Raw genomic sequence first — 20295 nt, 5'->3', positions numbered from 1 at the left:
CATTAAACATTTACTGAGACTTAAGTTTGACTGATTATGACCTTTATTTTAGTCTTGATTACATCAACCTATTAATCACTGACAAATCCTATAGAGAAAATTAGATTAGTCTCACTCAAACTACAGTATTCAGTGACACTGAGTCAGTGTCAGAATCCAATAAGCTTTTAAATGAGACAAACAAAAACTGTGGATAGGTTGAACAACAACAACAACTACATCCAGAGGACAGTTCAGAGGGCGCTTTATTAGAGGGCTCTATCAAGCCATAACTGAGCGTAGTCAGGCCATGCCCTGGAACCCTTTAGAGGTGGTTTGGGGTAAGAGGAACCTCTTGGTGTAGCGTAGGACAACCTTCTGGTTGAGGTGGCACACACTGGGGCTGCCCAGCGCTCTGAAGGTCGTCCTGGGTGCTCCGGCCCTCCGCCTCTCCCTGGAGGTCCTGGGCTTGGATCCCTCTGACTCAGCATACTCCATTTTACCTGCGTAGAGTCACAGGTTTTTTTTAGTGAAAAATGTTAGAATCCCTTTTTGATACTCATACACTGTTATATTTAACATCAAATGAAAACAGAGGTGCAGATGTGTTTGTTTAATTACTGAATGGTTATGTCATATCCTCCTGTCAGCTACAGTAACTTCCTGTGGGTTCAACCCTATTGTTTAGGGACTACTTACTGGAGTCTGACATCATCTTTGAGGACTGATCTCTGTTGAAGAAACCAAACACACAAGTGTCAGAAAGAGTCAGTGAGTAGTAAAATTCACACTACACAAACACTATGTAGAAGAGATGTTGTTAAATAATTTGGAGAGTATCATTGTATCGTCTCTTTGTAGGTATTCCATGTATGTATTCCACAATATGTATTTATATTCCAATCTACAGTGTTCATAGCATGCTCACTCCTGATCATGGCCCGGAAGAGCGGTTGCCAGATTAGACTGTGCAGTGCACTGAAGTGGCCAGCAGGTGGCAGTGTTGGCATACCTAGTGGCATCCTGCTCACTGATGGATGCCAGTCTGGAGTCTAAGCACTGGTTCTCTACCTGAATCATAGTCAACTCTTCTATATCAGGGATCTCGCCGGCAGAGACAGACTCTTGAGCCAGGGATGCACGCAGAAGAAGAAGGACCTGGTCCTTTTCTGTTCAGTAGAATAACGTTGAGAAACATCACTACATCTCTGTACTACCGTACGTCATTATAGCCAGGGTACGTGGGTGTGTGTGTGAGAGCGAACAGCACATTCTGATCTAATCTAATCACCTCGGTGACCAGCATTCAGCATCCACTGCTGGATCTCCCCTATGGACTCCATCTGGAGGATCTGACTCAGCATGTCTATGACCTGGAAGATGGAAGAAGAAGTCACTGTGCCTGGACTCAAGATGTTTGTACTAGTACAGAGGTCAATTAAGGATCAGGGACAATCCCATAACAGTGAGTGAATACAAAACCAGCTTTTCTTTCACCTGAACTTCTCCTACATCAATTGGTTTGCACAGTACGTCACACAAGAAGATAACATAATTAACACCTAGTCACTTTCCCACCATCAGTTGCATTTTCAGAGTTCTCTCCCTATCTCTAGATCCAGCCAGACCTGCCCCAGAGCTGGGCCGAGGGGAGGAGGGCATGGTGGAGCCTGGGGGGGGGGAGGGGGGGGGGGGGGTAAAAGTTTTTAGGTCTAAGTTGCCTATGACCTAAGGGTGGGGACTCAAACTGTATGTGCAAACATTTAAAACGACAACACTCCTAAAGTCTTAACTCCTAGTCACCTTTACCAGTGGGTCCAAGGAGGCCAATCTTCTCTGTGAGTTCCTGTAACTCCGCACACCACGCTTCTGTCACTTCAGACAGACGAGAGAATCACAGTCAAACATGAAGGTTCTGTTTTCAGGCTGACATGCATGTGCAAGTTTTAGATACAATACCTTTGTTTGTTTTTCTATCGCAACAAGTAACAAGATCAGATTAAATGCAGTGTAAATATGCTAACCCTAACACGGCAGAGTTTGAAAATGCTATACCTGTTGCTTGAATTGTGATGTATACTTTGTGGAGAGGCCAGTGGGGGTGGATGGATACACTGAACCATATAAACCAAACCTCCACAGTCAGATCTGGTTACATGTGGCGCAATACACAAGGGGGTCAAATAGCTCTTCTGAAGGTTCTAGGGTTCACTCTCACTATGTGTCCCTTTCCGTTCCTTCACGTCTGTATTGCCTTAGAACAGTTCAGGCCTTAAAACATGAGATTTGTAGGTACACTGAACTTGAGTAAAATACTGACATTACTCATGTGCTGCAAAGGCAGCCTACCATGTCAAGTTACTTGCAGAGATGTCAACAGGATGTTCCCAATGTGATACGCAGGTATTAAATCCTACTGAAAGAATATGCAGCATGTAGGCTACATACTGAGGGGAAAAAAACAGTTCAGTAGCAGTTGGATTTGAACCAGCGTAAACTGTAAGACCAGCACTTCCTCACAAATAGCTTATCTGAGAATCAATATGGACTGGAACTGTGATGGTCAACAAATAACATCGATCCATCCCCTGTAAAAAAGAAGAAGAAAAAAAAAGGACAGTATACTGTTGACCTCGAGTATCTGTACTCACGTAACCTCAGGGAGGATGAATCAATCATTTTGAGTGGAAAGAACTGCAGGCCAGTGATAACGTCAGTGGGCAGGTAGGTAGTGTTGGTTCCGATGGCTGAGATGGGGATCTTGCACTGCAGCACCAGAGACTTCTCGGGAGTCATGACCCTGCCCAAGCAGTACTGGGGCATCTGGCCGAAGATGACATCATTCAGTGCACAGATAGGTCTCTCATCGATACCTGGGGGTAGGGTAGGGGAGAGGGGGATTTGGAGATGAAAACGGTATTCAGTTTATGTGGACATTAAGTAAGATTCCACTGGTGCATACATAATTTCTTGGCAGTGTGTGTGTGTGCTTATAAATACAGTATGCTTGTATTTCAAACTTTATAATTTCTATCTAGCACACACCTTTGATGTGGTGCACCCGTTGTGAGTGAGGGTTGTTCCGACAGAAGAAGGGATTATTACTGGGGGCCCCGAAACGGGCACTACTCCTTACAGGGATCACTGTTTCTCGGACCTTGTGGTTGAGCGGGCTGCCCTCCGCAACCTTAAGGGAGACGGTGGACAGCTCACAGCTGATGGTGATGGGCGAGGTGTTTGGCCATCCGGGTGCACTCCTTGGTGGGTTTTGGGGGGAGGGATATGGGCAGCATAGTCTGGTGCTTGTCATGTTACTAACAAGGATGTCAGTAACATTTGCATTTGTTGTTTGTTGTTACTCTCACTTATAGCTCAATGAATAAAGAATAAGTTACCCGGACTTTTTTAAGTTTCCCAAAAAAACCTGAGGACAAAAATACGTAAAATATTCCAGTACAGGTCTGTAGTAGAGCTATCTCTAGCTCTGTCTAGAAACATCGAGCAACAGCCTTCGCATTTAAATTAGAGTAATACAGTAGTCGATTATTCATCTCTGACGTGACATTGGACTGACTGCTACAAACAAAACGTAATAGTTTTGTAATTCATAATTTGTCGTCTTAACCAACTGTCAACTGATTAATGTGACGCCGATAAGTCGCCTACCTTTTCGAATTCACAAGAATTTCTCATATCTCCGCTGTGTGCATGGACGATTATAATATTGATTCACTTTAGAATTGACACCATGGAAACGTGATGCTAAATAAATTAATGGATTACTCGGTTGCTATGCAAGGTAAACTAGGCTACTCTCCAACACTTTGAACTTCTTACGTGAGAATCCTTAACAGAGCGCTCTCTCTCTCTCTCTACCTCTCTATCTCTCTCTCTCTCTCTCTGCGGTGAACGTTAACATTTTGAGTAACAATTAGGCCTAGCCTACTAGTTATCCATATCAAAGTCTAATTAGCCCTATTAATAGGCTCATCATCATACTGTATAGCCTAACAGTGCTTAAGGAACATTGAATGTAGGCTATTTTTTATGAGCCCATGTCCTGAAACAGATGCCTAACTAAAGTACAGTATTGTTAGGAAAATGTAAGGAAATGATTGACCAAGTGTCTATTTTGTCAGTGAAATGACACAGTCTAGTTTTCATAATGTAGCCTATGTTTCAAACTCACATGCATATTATTACCGACAGGTCACACAGTACACTGCCCAACAGCATCGCTCTAATGTCAAAGTGTCCAGTGCAGAGGGCGGATCGAGACTGTAATGGTATTGTGGCGCTGCACTGCTCAAATCTGATCCCGGTGATTAAAAAACTGAAAAAGAGCTGGAGTCGGAGGTCCTGAGAGTATACATCTTCATAAATAGTGACAGTGCTAACACAGGCATCTTTTATGGCCTAGTGGCAATGTCCTTTTCCAACATAAAATGCAATATCACTCCACACTTTCCCTGAGCTTGTGGAAATGGGATTTAACTTTGTAGCCCACTGCAATGCTTTACTTGCATTTTCTTCAGTTGGAAACATGTCAAAATCATCAAGGTCAGGGTTTTGAATGTTCAGACAAAATACGTGTCTTAAGAGATGATACCGAAGCTTGTTTTTATTTTAATTGGTAAAACACAAACGGTAATCAAACCCATGCAATGCATAATCAAGCAGCAATTGCTGATATCTGTACAATATGGCAGGGACATGCATGGACAATTTGTATTCATCTGTGTTTCAAATCAGATTACGTATAAGATATTGGGCCTGTGGTGACCCCCACATTCGTGTTCCTAGAAGTGCTCGGACCCATTGTTGAAACTAAAGGAGGTCAACATTTTAAATCGTAAGCATACAGTTGTGAGACAAAACTGTATCAGTTATTTGATCGTTCTTGGAACCTCATGCATGTACTTGTCATGCTAAACTATTGCATAAAAATATATCTATTTTTAAAGCTGATTTCCTTTATCTTTAAATATTATGTTTACATCACAGTGTTCACTGTGCAACAACATAGTGGCTTTTAAAGGCACTGTTGAATTCTCACAACTATTGATTAAAAGGAAAATGGAAACGTGGCTACAAAACATCCATATCTGCATACAAAATAATAACTGGCTTCAAAACAAACATTCAAATTAAAACTGACAGCAACAAAGCGCAGAGCTTGGCTCAGGCTCAGGTGTGAGCAGTGCAAGTGCTGCTCCAGGATCGGCTTGACCCCGGAACACATCGCCTAGCCTCTCTGTTCTCCTAAGACACTCCGTTGGGCGACCAGGCTGTTTTCACCTCCTCTTTATCTACAGCTGTGTTAAGGATATGACATCGCTCTTCTCCACTACAAACACCCCATTGACGTAGGCGTCGTCTTCCTCCAGGATCGTGGCTATTTCAGGAGGGAAAGGGTTAAAAAGCTCCGTATCTGATAAACCCTGGTCCATCTTCTCCAGTTCCCTCTTTGAGAGTTTCTCGATGATTCCAGCGCCGAACGCATCTCCAAGCACGTTGATCATTGTACGGAAGCGGTCCCTATGGTAAAGATTTATACCAATCAATCACCTTTTTCATACGCTGATACGAGTGATAAGAGTATGATAACGTTATATCATACACACAGACATCTAAATGTTTTCATTTTAAATTATTTAATAGTAATACCAGACCTTATGATTGGCGTAAGTACACAAGGTCTAATAATGGTTCGAGTCAATGAGAAAGTATCAACATAACATGTAGCTTATAAGTAAGCATGTTTATAAGTATTCCTATTTGTAAGTACAGCAATCCATTTGGTATATCTAAGATAAGAACTACTTTTATTGTCCTGAAGGAAATGTGTCAAGGAAACATATACAGTACAGTATACTACGCTTTAAAAAAAAGACTCCCCCTAGCACCTGGTTAGAATCTGATGCTTTCACTCACAGAAGCCAATCCACAGCAATAATGAGTGTGACATCATCAGCAGGTAGACCCACTGCAGTCAGGACGATAACCATGGTAACCAAGCCGGCGTTGGGGACTCCGGCAGCTCCTATACTTGCTAGTGTGGCGGTGACACTAGAGAAATATGGAGGAACACTTGACATGTAATACAATTCATTCAAGATGACGCCTCATCATGATCAACGTCATCTGGAGAGATGTTTCTTCACACCTGATGGTGACTATCTGACCCACGTCTAAGGGGTAGTTGTTGAGCTGAGCGATAAAGATGGCCGCCACGGCCTCATAAAGAGCCGTGCCGTCCATGTTGATGGTGGCTCCCACGGGCAGAACAAACCGCGTGATCCTCTTGTCCACATGGTTGTTCTCCTCCACACAGCGGAACGTGACAGGCAGAGTGGCAGAGCTAGGGGGATAGACAGGCAGGTAGGCAGGCAGGCAGGTAGGCAGGCAGGCAGGCAGGCAGGTAGGTAGGTATGGTAGATGCATAGATATAAATATTTCAGTAGACAAGGAAATCATATGTAGGCAGACAGGTGGATAGACAGATCAATAGGCAGGTACACAGTATTTGTAAGTCCTGAATAATACATCAATCACACTGATAGCAGCTATTACTGAGTATTTGAGTCCTGACATTTATTTTTTATGTCTCCTTATTACCTGTAATTGTTGAAATGTCAGTGAGTTTACTACTCATTTATTGCTGAAAGTGGAATGATGGGAAAGAGGGGTGACTCGTAAAATATCATTGAGCAGTTAATTTTATCAGCTCATTTCAGTCTACCAAATGCAGTGTGTATTTAGAGAATCACTAAGGCTGTGTACGGGTGTTTTAATCAAATCTCACCATAGGAAATGTTAACTCCGATTAAGGATCAAAAACAATGTATTTGTTTAGATATGTTTGTAAAAAATAGAAAATAAAAAAGTAATCTTCCTCATAGATACTGTGGGGCAAGAATCAGCCCATAAGGTATATTCCAGTTTGACAAAACAATGATTGCACCAAGATGGCTGCTGGAGGCAGAGTGTTTTACCTGGATGAGATCATGAGAGCAGTGAGGAGAGCCTGGGTCATCCCCCAGATAAACCTGAAGGGGTTTTTCCTCACAAATGCAAAGTACAGGAGAGGAAGGACAATCGTCCCGTGAATAGCCAACCTAATGAGAAAAAAGTGAATGTTATATTCTTTGATTTAATTATAAACTGGTTCCGTTTTATCAGTGGTTTCCATCTTAAAATCCTTCCAGAATCAAACTTTACTGGTCAATGGTCAAACAAGACTGTCAAACTTCAACGGCTTTCATGAGGAAGGCTCTCAGGCATACAATCAACAAGCCAGCAAGCTTTGAACTTAGAGGTCAAGGGTTGGTGAGCTCAATCAAACAAAGGTTTCTGGTGCTATGAGCACTCATTTTCCCTCTTCACTCACTAACCCTAACATTGGGCTTTTTTGCTGACAGTAGCACTTCTTACCCACTTAAAACTGTCACCATATAAAGTCCCAGCTTTCGAAAGATATCCCAGTCCTCCACTTCAATGATCTTGGCAGCAATGAGAAACAGTATTCCGATTGGCATGTAACTGTAAAATAACACAAGATTAGTTGTCAATCATTCTTAAAGTGTGTAAGAACAGGACATTTTGAAATTAATAGGTTCAAAGTACATCCAATCTCACATCACTCACCACATCATGATATGGACTATTTTCATTGTGGCCTCGTTTAAGGCGTTGAAGAACTCGATTAAGATTCGCCCCTTCTCTCCCATTTGACCAATGACCAGACCAAACACCAGACAGAAGATGATGATGCCCAAAATGTTGATGCCGTCAGAGTACGAACCAACCACGGTGTAATCCTTTGTTACATTCTAGAAAAAAAAATCCTTGCGTTTAAAGTTTTTTGTTTTTTTTTACCATTGATGACATTAGTTTACCTTTCAGCATTCGTTTTTATATGAAACCGTAAAATATTTATGTCAAATGATACAATAAAACCTGATTTAAAAACATTTTACAATGGAAAGTTACATTCATATTAAGAGTGTCAGGATTACTGTTAGTTGTTTAAGTAATAGTAGTGGAAAACACACAATTCTACATATTCCAAACTACCTTTCACCTTAGGATTGATAGTTGGAAAAACAGTGGTGAACCGTGTTAATGATGATGTAACATTTTGAGGTTCTGTGGCGTTCCCTGGGGCCTTGATCTCTTTACGCTGTGTCTTGTACTGCCAAATGTAAAATAACAACAAAACACAAATGTATGAAAGCAAAGATTTATACATCTCTCAAATGAGCTGGACCAGGCATTAAGGCATGGAGACATAAGAAGCAGCCCAAAGCAAGTAATTAACAGAGACGATTGAGATAGCTGGAAGATTGAGCAGTTTTTATGGTCATTTCCACAAAACCCTATAAATGAACTTTGTCCTCACCTGTTGAAAGCAGGCTTGTACCAAGTTCTCTGGAAACATATTCCTATCAGTATAAAACATCTGAATGTGTTAAAAACATCATGGTATCAAATGAGACCGTGTCTGATAGGAATGAACAAATGTGCTTTGTCACCTGATCAGGTCCAACATGGCGTCCGCGGTGGAGACGTCAGGGGTGGACCCCGTGCGGTCGATCTCCTCTGTGCTGTGAGAGACTCCCGGTTGGATGGTTATCACCAGAACGATGCCTGGGAGGAGTCACACAGAAACAGTTAAGTAGACACTGACAGAAAGACAGACAGCGCAGTTTCAGTGTTGAGACAGGTATGGTGTGACTCACCCAGGACGACAGCAATGATGGTGGTGGAAAAGTAGTATATGACAGCGCGCAGGCCGATCTTCCCCGACACCTCAGAGTCGAGGGCAGCTACTCCTGTATAAGCCCAGACAACCAACACAGCTTCATACATCAGTCCAAGCATGCTGTCTTGCCAGTCATAAACCCAACCAAACACAAAATGGACACTATAGGAAAAGCTGTGTTGGGCTGAAAGATATTTGGCAACAAATGACTTACTAGTTGTCATCTGCACACCTACACGTCTTACATCTTACCCAATATTTACAGTATAAATCCTGACACTGTCACGTGAATACGCGCGTGGAGAGAGAGACAAATGGAGAGGAGAGAGAGAGGCTCGAGGAGAGGCTGAGGGAGAGAGGGAGAGGTTGAGAGGGAGGGAGATGGGGAGAGAGGTGGAGGTGGTCACCTGTGATCATGCTGGATATGATGAGGGGGAGGATGATCAACTTGAGCATCCTCATTAAGATCTCCCCAGGAAAACCAAAGTAGAACTTGTGGAGTTGGGAGAGGTGGGCATACTCCCTGACCACCACTCCCAGTGCAATGCCTTGAGCCACACAGAGACAACAACAAAGAATACCACTTTAAATTTAAACTGTGAGATTGTTAAAATGTGTGGGTGAATAATTGATGTTTTATTGAATGATAGACACACCTGTGAGCTGGAGATAATCACGACAATGGTCAACAATGTTGTGTCATTCCCTATCCCACCTATGTGAATTTCCAATAACTCTGTCTATTCCATTAAACAGGGCCCTCAAATTGGGTAACTACTGCACGTGTTTGTGGCAGGTCCATAAGTTTGGAGCTACAGAGGCTCCAACATATAGACTTGGCAATAACACAGTTGTCGTGACAATTCTGTAAAGTGTATGACATCATCTTCCTCCTTGCAACACGTAGGCTACTATAAAGACACATTAGCTTGAAATGCATTCGTTTGCTTTTTCGTTCGTTTTTCTTTGAATCATTCCATTTGTCATAGCCTAACCTAGAATCATTTACACAGTAAAAACTACTCACCTGACACCACTGACACAACTGTAGCAATGAGCAGCCAATTGTTTTTCAGAACACCTTTCAAGTCACATCCAGCATTCCTTCTTTTCCCCATGTTGCTCATCCTACCGAAAAAAATACCGGTTTGTTTGGCTATGGAAACTGTGTGATGTTTCAGGTAGCTAAGCAGGACTGAGTGAGGACCGATGGGTCTGGTCTCGCCGATATGAACCTACCAGGTTAGTGTTATCACTAAATGAATCTCTTCGCTCTTACGTCTCACATACCGCTCAGTCCTTTACCCCACCCCAATTTGGATCTTCAAATGGTTATAGCCTAACCGATAACTTACTTATATTACTTACTTGTTAATCTTTTACCTGTATCTTAGCATTCAGTCACGTCAATGCCGAAAATAAAGGGATACAATATAATTTAGCCTATGCCATGGGAATCTTTTTGCACTATATAGTGCTGTACACTAAAAGTAAATCATGGCTCTAGATTAACACCAGACCAATCACCCGAAAGGAACCTTTTGCAACAGGTAGCCTACAGTAGCCTACCGTGGAAAAGTGCTGAGAATGTCGCGTAACACCACCCATCCATAAGGTGTCTGCTCTTTCACCGTACTAATGTGAGCTTGTAATATTGCATTAAAGCAAACCCTTCAGGCTAACAAATACATATCACAGTCAAATTGGATACTATTCTTTTATATACAGTATAAAGTTATGTTTCCCCCACCATTAGGATTACAGTTTGTTCTGAATATTGCAAATGAACCTATAGCTTAATATGCGATCAGTGAATAATGAAGTCAGTAATCGATTTTGTGCCAATTTGGAATAACTCTGTCATAAGACGTTTTGTACAAAGCACCAAACATTTATTCAGATATATTTACAAATTATTATTCAGTTATTTACATGAAATAGAGAACACATTAAATGAAAGAACATTACACATAGACCACACATTATGGCACTGAGTGAAGATGAATGCTATTAGAGATTTCAGTGGAAATAACAGCATTGCCAGTCCGGTCAAGTGTATTGTTTTATACAAGGTTCACCTAGTTTGTATTGTTTTGTGCCATTGACTTAAAATGCTTGCAAGCTTAAGCCTAATGGTATACTGCCTCTATTGGCTGCTTTACTGATCCAGATCAGTATTTAATCTATATTATTTAATCTATATTTAAAACATGCTCATCAGAGGAAGATGGTTTTTCTGGCTCAGTTCACTTTTTAAATTAGCTGGTGTCCATCAATATATAACTACCCAAGGAGCTGATGATGACATGTTCCAACAACAAATTGGTGAACATTTTACTACACCAAAGTACAACAGATAAGCACCAGATGTAGATTTAAGTCGAGAGTTTTAATAACTCACCTCAGATTTAAAGACCATACACCAAAGAGTTAAATAATATGAATCTGGGTCACAAATAAAGCCAAGTGGCTGAAATACATTTCAAGGCCTTTGGGAATTTCTCAGATAAACCCTAACATGCCAATACCACAGTTTCTGTAAAAATGTGTACAGAATTTATTTTCAGAAGAGACTGGTCTACATTTGGCCAGGGTTTAAGAAACCTAATATCCTGTTAAACTTTACATGACACCATGAACCCCATATAAAGCCTGCTACCATGAACAGTACACTGTATGACAAATCATACACTCTTTAAACACTTCATGTCAGTTTTCTGTTTGTGATTATCAACTTCAAGAAACAGCATCCTTAAACATTATGCATTAGTTAAAAAAATGAGTCCTTTAAGTTTTTAGGGCGTGTAACCTTTAAGTCCAATGTTGAATTGTCTTATTCCAATATAATATTGTCATTCAGTAACTGCTAAATTCAATAACAAAGTCTACAAAGTGCTACCCAGCCAACCTGTCAATCTTAAGTAGGCTACTCTGTACAATAACTTACTTCATAACATTAAAGAAATACAGGTAGGAGACCCAATGCTGTTTCTATCGTTTCTAACAGGCATGCAGTGCATTGTCAGAATCACTTCACAAAGAACAGACTTGGGTCAAATACAAAAACCAAATACTTTGACAGTATTTGAAAGTATATTTGAGTCGTATTTGGATTTTACTTCAAGGTAGATCCAGTGCACCCCATGTGTTTAACATATGTACTTGGCCCAAGTCTGCCTCACCACCCTTTGCGAGTAGCTTGACACCGCCGATGTGAAACATATAAAAACCACTCTTATAAAATGATTCTATACACATCACAGAGAAAGCATACTCTTCCTTCTGTACAGTTCCCAAGTGTCGACTACCGTGTTTCTCCCTTTGTAGATGCCCTCAAGACTTCAAAACTGCAAAAGGTAAACACAGCACATCTTAATATCAGACATTTCATTGAAAAGCTTTTAATTTTTGTCTTTGTCTTTGTTATAGTTACTCGTTTAAAATTAAGGTGAGATAGGACGGTGAAAATGCTGAACCAGACTTCAGGATAATTAGAAATGTATGTATAGGATAATAACAGTGTAAAGTAACCTTAAGTATATCCTTCCGTTTTCTGAGATGAAACAGGGGACCTCAGGTAAACAAACTAAAAGAGAATACAATTAGTAAATTAATTATAAACTAATAAAACATTCAATTGAAGGATTCCATTTTTATTCATGACCACTATGTGGCACCCTTGCACTATATGATCTTGCGTTTTTATATTAGTGCCCAGGCACAGGATTGCTATCCAGGGAGTTCCTGAAAATAAACTTTTCACACTAGCATTTGTAGTGCTTCTTACCAGCTCTCTCTCACTGCCTCGATGTCACTCACTAGATTTTGTGCTAAACAGATCCCAAAAATCTGAAAAGGGACAAGATTTCAATCATGGGAATTTGAAAGAGATTTGAATTACATATCAATTGAACAAACTATAAGAGCCTACATAACATGACAAAATAACAATATTGACAACACAACTTGACATTCTACGTGCTGACATGTTCCGTACCTGAAGTAATGCTATTCCAATAAATATGCCTGCCACCACTGTCAGGTTGTCTTGAAGCCACTTTTCAAACTGAGGAACGCAGCCTTTTATGTAGATAAATGTCCTCTGCTCCGAGTCCTAAGAACATACACACAAGCACGATTAAGGCTATAAGTAAAAAAAAATACAGCTGTTCCTTCTTTTCTCTACCATGGCATATGGTCAACGGAGGGGAAAGGAGAGGACAGTTGAGACAGAGGTGGGAAAAGAATGGGGGGGGGGGTATAAGTGTGAGAGGGTCTCTACCAAAACACATTGCTCAACCATGATTAATTGTGGAAAGATATCTAAGCAAGCATGCCAGTTATTTTAAAGCAGAGTCTGGAGAACTGGGGATGTAGTGAAGGAGAGCTGTGGTGACTTTGGTGGGGTACAGTACTGATGACCTCATGGAGCCAAAATGACCCAGTCAACTCTCGTCAGTTCCAGAATTTAGTGAGTAAAACAGCACTCCGTTATGGAAAATACTTTCCATGGTGATTTTGAAGTGCCTGCCATAACCCTTGTTATCTTCAAAGGTCCTCTTATGCAGAGTAGAGTAGAGCAAAAGAGTATAGTAGAGCAGAATAGAGTACAGTATAGCTGTGAATCCCATAAACGAGGACGTTCCTTGTTTGGGAACACACTGTAAAACGTAAACACTGCCCGACTCACCGCTTTTGCCCGGATATCATAGCCGCACTGGGTGTTGATCACATCCTCCTGTAAAAAGGCCAAGAGGAAGTTTCACATGTGGTCATTGCCGTTGGCTTAATTGACCTAACACCAAACTGTTACACTCAACACCTTCAAACTGAGAGCTGGAAGATCAACACTTTGGTCTCTGGGGGGGACTTTCATTTAGTGTTCGCTTTACTACAATACAAGCTAGGATTAATGTTTCCAGTGCTTTTACACTAGTGCTCTTATGAGTGTGCCGATATGAACTGAAAGCAAGACACACACCATCTGGTGTTGATTGTGAAAGAGTAAAACTGTGCTCCGTTGCAACATCAACGTCCTGAGAAAACACTGCTTGTTTGAATTATTTGGTTTAACTTTTGAGTACAGTTTGTGATATACCTTATGTCACAAACAAACTGGTGCAAGTTCCCATACACCAACATCAAGCCTGAGACAAACTTGTTAATAGACTGGACACTGTCTATTCATCACTTTCCAGAATATAACTCCTAGATCAGACTTAAATGGTGCCCTGTCAACCATCAATAATGAAGACCAATGTCTTTCTGCAGTAAAGAACAACTCTTATTCCTGATCATGAATACAGAGTATCGCAGCCTCTTGATATCAGCGACAGGGAGACATTATTTCTTGACCATGTGGAACACTGGACTTCCTGGTTACTTGTTAATCATGATCCTGACAGTCTCTGGGAGATCTGAGGACTGATGCTGCGTTCCATTTGACATCCTGAGTGGGGATTTCCGACCTTGTAGTCGGAAGTAGAGTCAGGTGGCTGAGCGGTGAGGGAATCGGGCTAGTAATCCGAAGGTTGCCAGTTCGATTCCCGGTCATGCCAACTGACGTTGTGTCCTTGGGCAAGGCACTTCACCCTACTTGCCTCGAGGTAATATCCCTGTACTTACTGTAAGTCGCTCTGGATAAGAGTGTCTGCTAAATGACTAAATGTAAATGTAAGTATCAAATGGAACCTCAGGTGGGAATTCAGAATCGTTAGGTCGGAGGAACCAAACTTCCAGTTCAACATCCAAGATGGCAGCAGCGCGTATCAACAGTAGTAGAAGATGTAGTTTGACTCTTTATTTGAGCAATTCTGTATATTTGTGTCTCATTAAAATTGTCGTAAGCACAAGCACTGTCGAACTGGTGCTTGCAGTAGCGTATATCCTCCGGCTAGCTCTTAACTCTCGTCTCGTTTTACGACTGATTCGATTGGGATTTTGGAACGCGATAACCTCGGGTGTGACGTCATTCCCAGTTCCGATGACAAATGGAACGCAGCATGAGCGTCCTGTTGGAGTCAAGCCATGGCCTTGATAACAGTCACACTAGGATGGGCCCTCGGAAGAGACATGATTAGTGTATCTATTTTTTGCCCTAACCTCAAATGACATGTTTTAACTATCGAGGGACTGCTGTGAATTTGTCTATAATCATCTTAGATGTGGGCAGTCAGTGCTTCAGTCAGGGTTCACCGTGACCCGGGAAGAAATTCTCAACTATGAACTTTCTGCAGTGATTTGTGGGGGGAGAGGAACGCTTACAGCAGGGTCTTTGGTGCAGCAGGAAAATGGCACACCGCATTTCTCTCGGCTCGGGTTGGAGTCAGTACAGTTGAAGTAGATGTTAAGATTCCAGTCGTCCGCGCCAAAGGCCCCGCAACACTCCCACTAAACAGAACACAACAAAACGTCCCCCCTGTTACCCACCAACATCCTGTTCAGATATTAACAACGTCTGGCCCCATGTGTGAACAACAGGCACTAAACATGAACGAGTGTGGGTGTATCAGAGTTTCACTATCTAGCCTGAAATTGTTCCATCGAGATTAGAGAACACTACTGGTCCTTGTTGGAGAGATGTGCGTCTCTTGGGAATTGTGGTGTCAACTGAAAAGTAATTTTCCGAGAGTCCAAGCTCTGGGTACAATTCCCAAACAGTTTGGTATATTGGGCTGCTTCTCAGTATCTACAGAATGAAACCAATTGAATGAATCATGGGCTGACGCATGATTTCTCCAGTTGAGCTTGAGGGAGAGGAAATATAGCTTTCTGTGTGTTTTATTTTCCCTTTAGGTGCTCTGTAAATGACTGAGGAAATTGAAAGTTGATCGTAGCTAAAACAGACAATCAACAGAACATTTTTAAAATATTTCTTTTTAAATGTCTTGATGTTATTATATAATTATTCTGTGAAATGTTATAGTCTGGCTTCAAAGCTCGAATGTGGCCTATAGAAATTGGCAAATGGAATGCACATGAGTGCATGTGGAATAACCAACCTCCTAACCACAAAAGACTTATACATCCCAGTAAATGCTGGAATGTCTTTTTTTAACACTAACAAAAGCCCATTCCAGAGCTTGAGCAGAAGTTAAATCTCTCATACGTATTCCTGGGTGAAGTCGATGAGGTTCTGAAGGTCAATGTCATCTCGGTATGCTCTGATGTTATTGTTGATGAAGAAGTTGAGCTGGTCCTTGATCCAATCCTTGAAGACGAAGGCCAGAACCCCAGCAGTCAGCTCCAGGAAGAAGATGATCCCAAGGAAAACAGAAAACTGGAACCACAATTAGATTTTTGTAAAACAGTTTTTAAAAAGGTCAACAATATGTCAGAAAAAAAGTCTGAAAGCATTTCTTTACAAAATGCCTCCTCCTTCTGCAAGCTCAGTCTGCATAAAACAGACATTGAAACTTGACCAATAGAAATGACATTACTGTTGCTGTTTTTTGGTTGTTATTCTTTCCAGCTACTCACATGATCTTTCCATCCAAAAAACCTCTGTGCTGTAACCATGACAATGCTATGATGCGCATGGTCAATGCACTGAGATCTTTCCCAGATGGTGTCTTACAGGCAGCCAAGCTAACAAGACTGAATCTTCTATGAAAACCACTTACTATTCATATGTCTTCCAATTATTTGGTTTACAATATGATCACTCATATGCTCCTTTCAAAATATTCATGAATTGATTTATGTTGATATATTGATGTATGTAAGGGTGTAGGCTAGCCAAGGAAATACTACAATACAATAATATAAAACGTACAAATTTCAGCAGGAAGGAGTTCTCCCTCAGTGCTCCGATGCAGCCAGCAAAGCCCAGAATGAACATGACCCCGCCCACCACCAGGAAGAGCCACACAGGGTCGAACCCCCCCAGGTCTGTGATGGAAGAGATGTTGGATAGCACACCCTAGAGGACAGTGAGTTAGAGAGAGATATGAATGAAATATATAATGATAGTGAGAGAGAGAAAGAAAGAGAGGGTTAAAAAGCACTTGTGTTTGTCATTCATAATGCTTCTTTCAAGCTAGCCACACTGTAGTCTTCCCTGTAGAATGTTACTGAAAACACTAGGTACACACACACACACACACACACTGTAACCCTCATGGCAGCTCTTCAACATGAGCCTAACATGAGGGGGTAGGATGAATACAGTCGATGTATGTGTACTTATATGAGTCCTTCCCAGAGCCATTGTGAAAGGAAGGTTTTCCAGCAGGAAAGCCTGACATTCCTTTTAGACTGAGTAAAGACATGTGCTTTCACTCTGTCCTCTTTTCCAGGAGTGAGAGCATGCAGACGGATGGGTGTGGACCACCATCGTTTAGGGAGGGGGGGAGTTCCCACACAGGTAGAAGGAGAAGAATCTTGGTTATTTTCCTCCTGACATTTAGCTTTTTCAGAACAAGGAGACAATACATATTTGGGTGACAAGTGTGTGAGGTGATACTAGCCATAGGCACGTTAAGCCCTTATAGCTGTAACAAAACCCTGCCTGAAGAACTGGGAATGTATGCCTCTGGTACCACAACAAAGTCCAAAAAGAAGGCAGCCGACAATGGCTTTTTACCTTAAAGACAAAGGGTATTCATTGTCATTGTTTCCCTTCCCACCTGTGTGGTTATCATAACATGCAGTTCACTCCCAGAGAACCCTTCCTTGTTTTTTTACTTAGGATATACTGAATCCTGTGTGTTCAGTGATGTGTACACAGGATTCAAAACAAAAATGTGATATCAAATAGTATCAATTTAGTTCAACACCTTGATTTCCTTTCATGAAGGTGTGCAGTTGTTCTAAATAGGATGTTTGTTGTTGATTTCTTTCTACATGATGAACAATCTGCTCACCTTTTCACTCCATGCCCACAGCCCTATGCCCAGGAATGCCACTCCAAGTAACTGTAAAGAGAATGACAGACAGATACAAGATATTTGAGAGATATGCAGGAAATATATAAACAACCAATTTGTTGAGTCCAGACCAAACAATTCTTTCTAAACCCATACAAACAACCATTTGACTTTTGGTTAAGATTCCCTAGGTCTTCATAGCATTTTATGGACTACAAGATATGTACCAAAGTTCCCTTTGTATATGTGAGTCTAACAATACAGGATGTTACAGTACTAAGGACAAAAACAATAAAATTGGAAGATTTCATTACCACTCGCCTAAATGCTAAATATTTCACATCAACCGGACAGAAATATACAGTGGGCCTCTCCTGTGCTGGAGTTAATCTTTAATCAGCGTGAAAGCACTGAAAGAAAGCGTCAAAGCTTTCCTCCAGCAGAAATACAGGTCGATCTTTCCAGAGAAGTTTGGTGTAAGAGAATGAGACACTTTTATTAAAGTTGTGCGTTAGGAGGTGGCTATGAATAATCCAGTCGTAAACATGAAACATTACAAACACAGATGTAGAAACATATGAAAACTCTACTGAGTGGTAAAAATGTTAACAGTGTACAATGGTACAACTTTTCAGAAGCTTGTAAGTGTGCTCCCATCCCGTTACTTATGATTTTTTGCTTTTGGCCCCACATTATTTTCAGTACTGTCATCTTTGCCCAAGTTCTAAATTCAGTATTTCCAAATCACTCCTTACAAATGCTAAACAAAGTAAATTGCTTCTAAAACTATTCACATGAACAACTGTTACCATGACAACCTCCACATTCTCTTGAAATTAGCATCTTGGCCCAGACAAGCACTGAGCAGATGCCATAGATAATTATATGTAATAAAGGCCCTATTGGACTCTATTGGTTACAATGAGCCACATACAACTCACTCAGAAACTAGGTAAATGCACAAAATCATTTTTGAAAGTGGTACCATGTTAATGTTGGCAGGTTTAAATGGAGTGTATTTGACAGATTTCCAATTTTGTTTTCATGTTCTATGCATATTACCTGTATTTTTGTCAATTTTAGTCAAAATCCAGCACTTATTTGGGCCTTTTTGAGTTTGAATGGGTACATTCATATGACAGGTTGGAAGAGGGAGGGCAATCAAACAGGTGTCAGTGTGTTCCTGATAGCCTACTGAACCCACTTCACTTCATATGAACTTCGTAAGTAGGCATAGCGAACCTCTTATTCCTGTTTGACTTCGATGTAGCCTACCTGGCTGCAGCTCTGTGGATTCTGACCTTGTCTGTCATTTGAGATGACTGGGGGAGAGTTTTGCCTAAAGCGTCAAGGACCACATAATTTGGTGGAGCACTGACAAATACATACGATGACGAACCGAGAGGAGCCAACATCTAGGCCTAGGCTTTCAGATATAGCCGAGATACACTGGGACCTGCATAGCCTACTGCCTGCTCCGAGATGACAATACATTTATGACGTAATCACATACGGCCTCTGGATGAAAACGAGTGGGGAGGGGAAAAAGCCGATTATCATCTTTGAAGCATTTATGAAAAGAAAAAGAAAAAAACAATTTTCTGTTGGCTGTGACTGTAAACTGTAAAGGTCCACAAACAGCCACATGATACCAGCGTGTCTTATTGTTTACACCCACTCATCATTGACGATGTATCTAAAACCTGCAAATGCTGGCACCCATGACCTGTTTGCGTTGCGTTTTCTACCAAGTGCAGGTTGCGATGAACAAGAAATGACAACACAACTATGACCACTTTAAATGCATGTACTGTGAATGCCGCTTAAAATTGTCAACATCGAAATAAACCCAGGCCTTAAAAGTCCTGACAAACATCAGCGAGGTATCACTTACCCAAAATATAATATTGAATCCAAATATGAAATATTTGATGCAGCAGCTCACTTCGTGAGCCTTGAAATGCTTTCCTGACATCATTTGTACAATCTTACAAATTTATCCCACCAATATAAATCACATCTAACGTTCTGGGTTTCACAAATCGGTACCAAAATCCACCCTCTGCGCCTCAACAAGGAGAAATACTCCGGCAATTGTTCACCGTTTAATAACATCCAGCATCTTGCAGTCGTGTTGACATTGCCGCGGAATATCTGTTGATGTAGGCTGTCCTACTGACATTGAATTTCCGAACGTTTTTTGTTGTCGAAGACTGCAGTTTAGGATAACGGATGAATAAATCCTACGAGCTGGACCAGATTAAAACCGTCCGTCTTCTATCTGGCCCCTGAACTAGGGTTTAGCCTTTATGTGATAGACCCAAGCGGAAGCCAATAGCAGTTTTTCTTTGCGTAGGAAGGACTTCCTCCAATATGGTGGGGCTACTCCAGCCGAGCAGTAGGCCACCACTAGCAGCGGTATGAAGAAAAGAAAACCCGGGTGCCCCTGCTGGCGTCCACACGCCACTGGCCCCGGCGAGCATGCTTACCGATGAGAAAAAGTGATAACAAATAGTCATATTTGTCAATGTCAATAAATGTCTGTTTTTCCTTGTTTGTTTTTATGACGCTGTCGCACCAGGCCAATTTGGGGCTTTTCAAGATGCCAAATAATAGGTCTATAAACAAATTCATAATAGGTTACAGGAGTTGTTGAAAAGTCCAAAAATCTAACCCTACTTAGTT

The 20295-nt window shown here is 41.3% G+C and overlaps 4 protein-coding genes across 4 annotated transcripts in view; 1 reads left to right on the top strand and 3 right to left on the bottom strand.

Annotated features, from left to right (window-relative positions):
• Positions 1-14251, top strand: part of LOC134033460 (uncharacterized protein C4orf54-like) — a 37272-nt gene extending 23021 nt beyond the window's left edge. The window contains exon 3 of the transcript XR_009932125.1: positions 14226-14251. The gene's annotated coding sequence lies outside the window, so the exon portion shown is untranslated. The remainder of the gene's footprint in view (positions 1-14225) is intronic.
• On the bottom strand, positions 97-3395 carry LOC134033993 (uncharacterized). The gene is made up of 8 exons (XM_062478288.1): positions 3025-3395; positions 2631-2852; positions 1783-1854; positions 1558-1649; positions 1271-1352; positions 992-1148; positions 679-710; positions 97-482 (listed from the first exon to the last, which is right to left on the bottom strand). The coding sequence occupies exons 1-8, from the start codon at positions 3287-3289 to the stop codon at positions 283-285; spliced, it is 1122 nt and encodes a 373-aa protein (XP_062334272.1). The 5' UTR covers positions 3290-3395; the 3' UTR covers positions 97-282.
• LOC134033466 (excitatory amino acid transporter 3-like) lies at positions 4581-10038 on the bottom strand. Its single transcript, XM_062477642.1, has 12 exons — positions 9771-10038; positions 9151-9291; positions 8721-8813; positions 8514-8628; positions 8381-8423; positions 8063-8173; positions 7627-7811; positions 7414-7521; positions 6975-7097; positions 6146-6340; positions 5914-6048; positions 4581-5517 (listed from the first exon to the last, which is right to left on the bottom strand). Exons 1-12 carry the CDS (start codon positions 9868-9870, stop codon positions 5289-5291), a joined length of 1578 nt encoding a protein of 525 aa, XP_062333626.1. The 5' UTR covers positions 9871-10038; the 3' UTR covers positions 4581-5288.
• Positions 11740-20003, bottom strand: LOC134033467 (tetraspanin-5). The gene is made up of 10 exons (XM_062477643.1): positions 19505-20003; positions 17608-17658; positions 16518-16664; positions 15852-16022; positions 15008-15133; positions 13434-13481; positions 12741-12857; positions 12531-12592; positions 12275-12329; positions 11740-12090 (listed from the first exon to the last, which is right to left on the bottom strand). The coding sequence occupies exons 1-9, from the start codon at positions 19586-19588 to the stop codon at positions 12317-12319; spliced, it is 819 nt and encodes a 272-aa protein (XP_062333627.1). The 5' UTR covers positions 19589-20003; the 3' UTR covers positions 11740-12090; positions 12275-12316.
• Positions 20004-20295: the final 292 nt, after the last annotated feature.

Source organism: Osmerus eperlanus, chromosome 14 (genome assembly GCF_963692335.1).
Source record: "Osmerus eperlanus chromosome 14, fOsmEpe2.1, whole genome shotgun sequence".
Taxonomy (NCBI): domain Eukaryota; kingdom Metazoa; phylum Chordata; class Actinopteri; order Osmeriformes; family Osmeridae; genus Osmerus; species Osmerus eperlanus.
This window is presented reverse-complemented; position numbering and strand designations above follow the sequence as displayed.

Coding starts and splice junctions, on each gene's coding strand:
- LOC134033993 (XM_062478288.1), bottom strand. CDS start 3,289: ATGACAAGCACCAGACTATGCTGCCCATATCCCTCCCCCCAAAACCCA. Junction 1,650..1,782: donor CCTTGGACCCACTGGTAAAG/GTGACTAGGAGT, acceptor CCCCCCCCCCAG/GCTCCACCATGCCCTCCTCC. Junction 1,353..1,557: donor CTCTGAAAATGCAACTGATG/GTGGGAAAGTGA, acceptor TCCATCTTCCAG/GTCATAGACATGCTGAGTCA.
- LOC134033466 (XM_062477642.1), bottom strand. CDS start 9,870: ATGAGCAACATGGGGAAAAGAAGGAATGCTGGATGTGACTTGAAAGGT. Junction 8,814..9,150: donor CATATCCAGCATGATCACAG/GTGACCACCTCC, acceptor GGGCTTATACAG/GAGTAGCTGCCCTCGACTCT. Junction 8,174..8,380: donor TACAAGCCTGCTTTCAACAG/GTGAGGACAAAG, acceptor TACATTTGGCAG/TACAAGACACAGCGTAAAGA.
- LOC134033467 (XM_062477643.1), bottom strand. CDS start 19,588: ATGATGTCAGGAAAGCATTTCAAGGCTCACGAAGTGAGCTGCTGCATC. Junction 17,659..19,504: donor GATTCAATATTATATTTTGG/GTAAGTGATACC, acceptor TTCTCTTTACAG/TTACTTGGAGTGGCATTCCT. Junction 16,023..16,517: donor ACTCCTTCCTGCTGAAATTT/GTACGTTTTATA, acceptor TTGTGGTTCCAG/TTTTCTGTTTTCCTTGGGAT.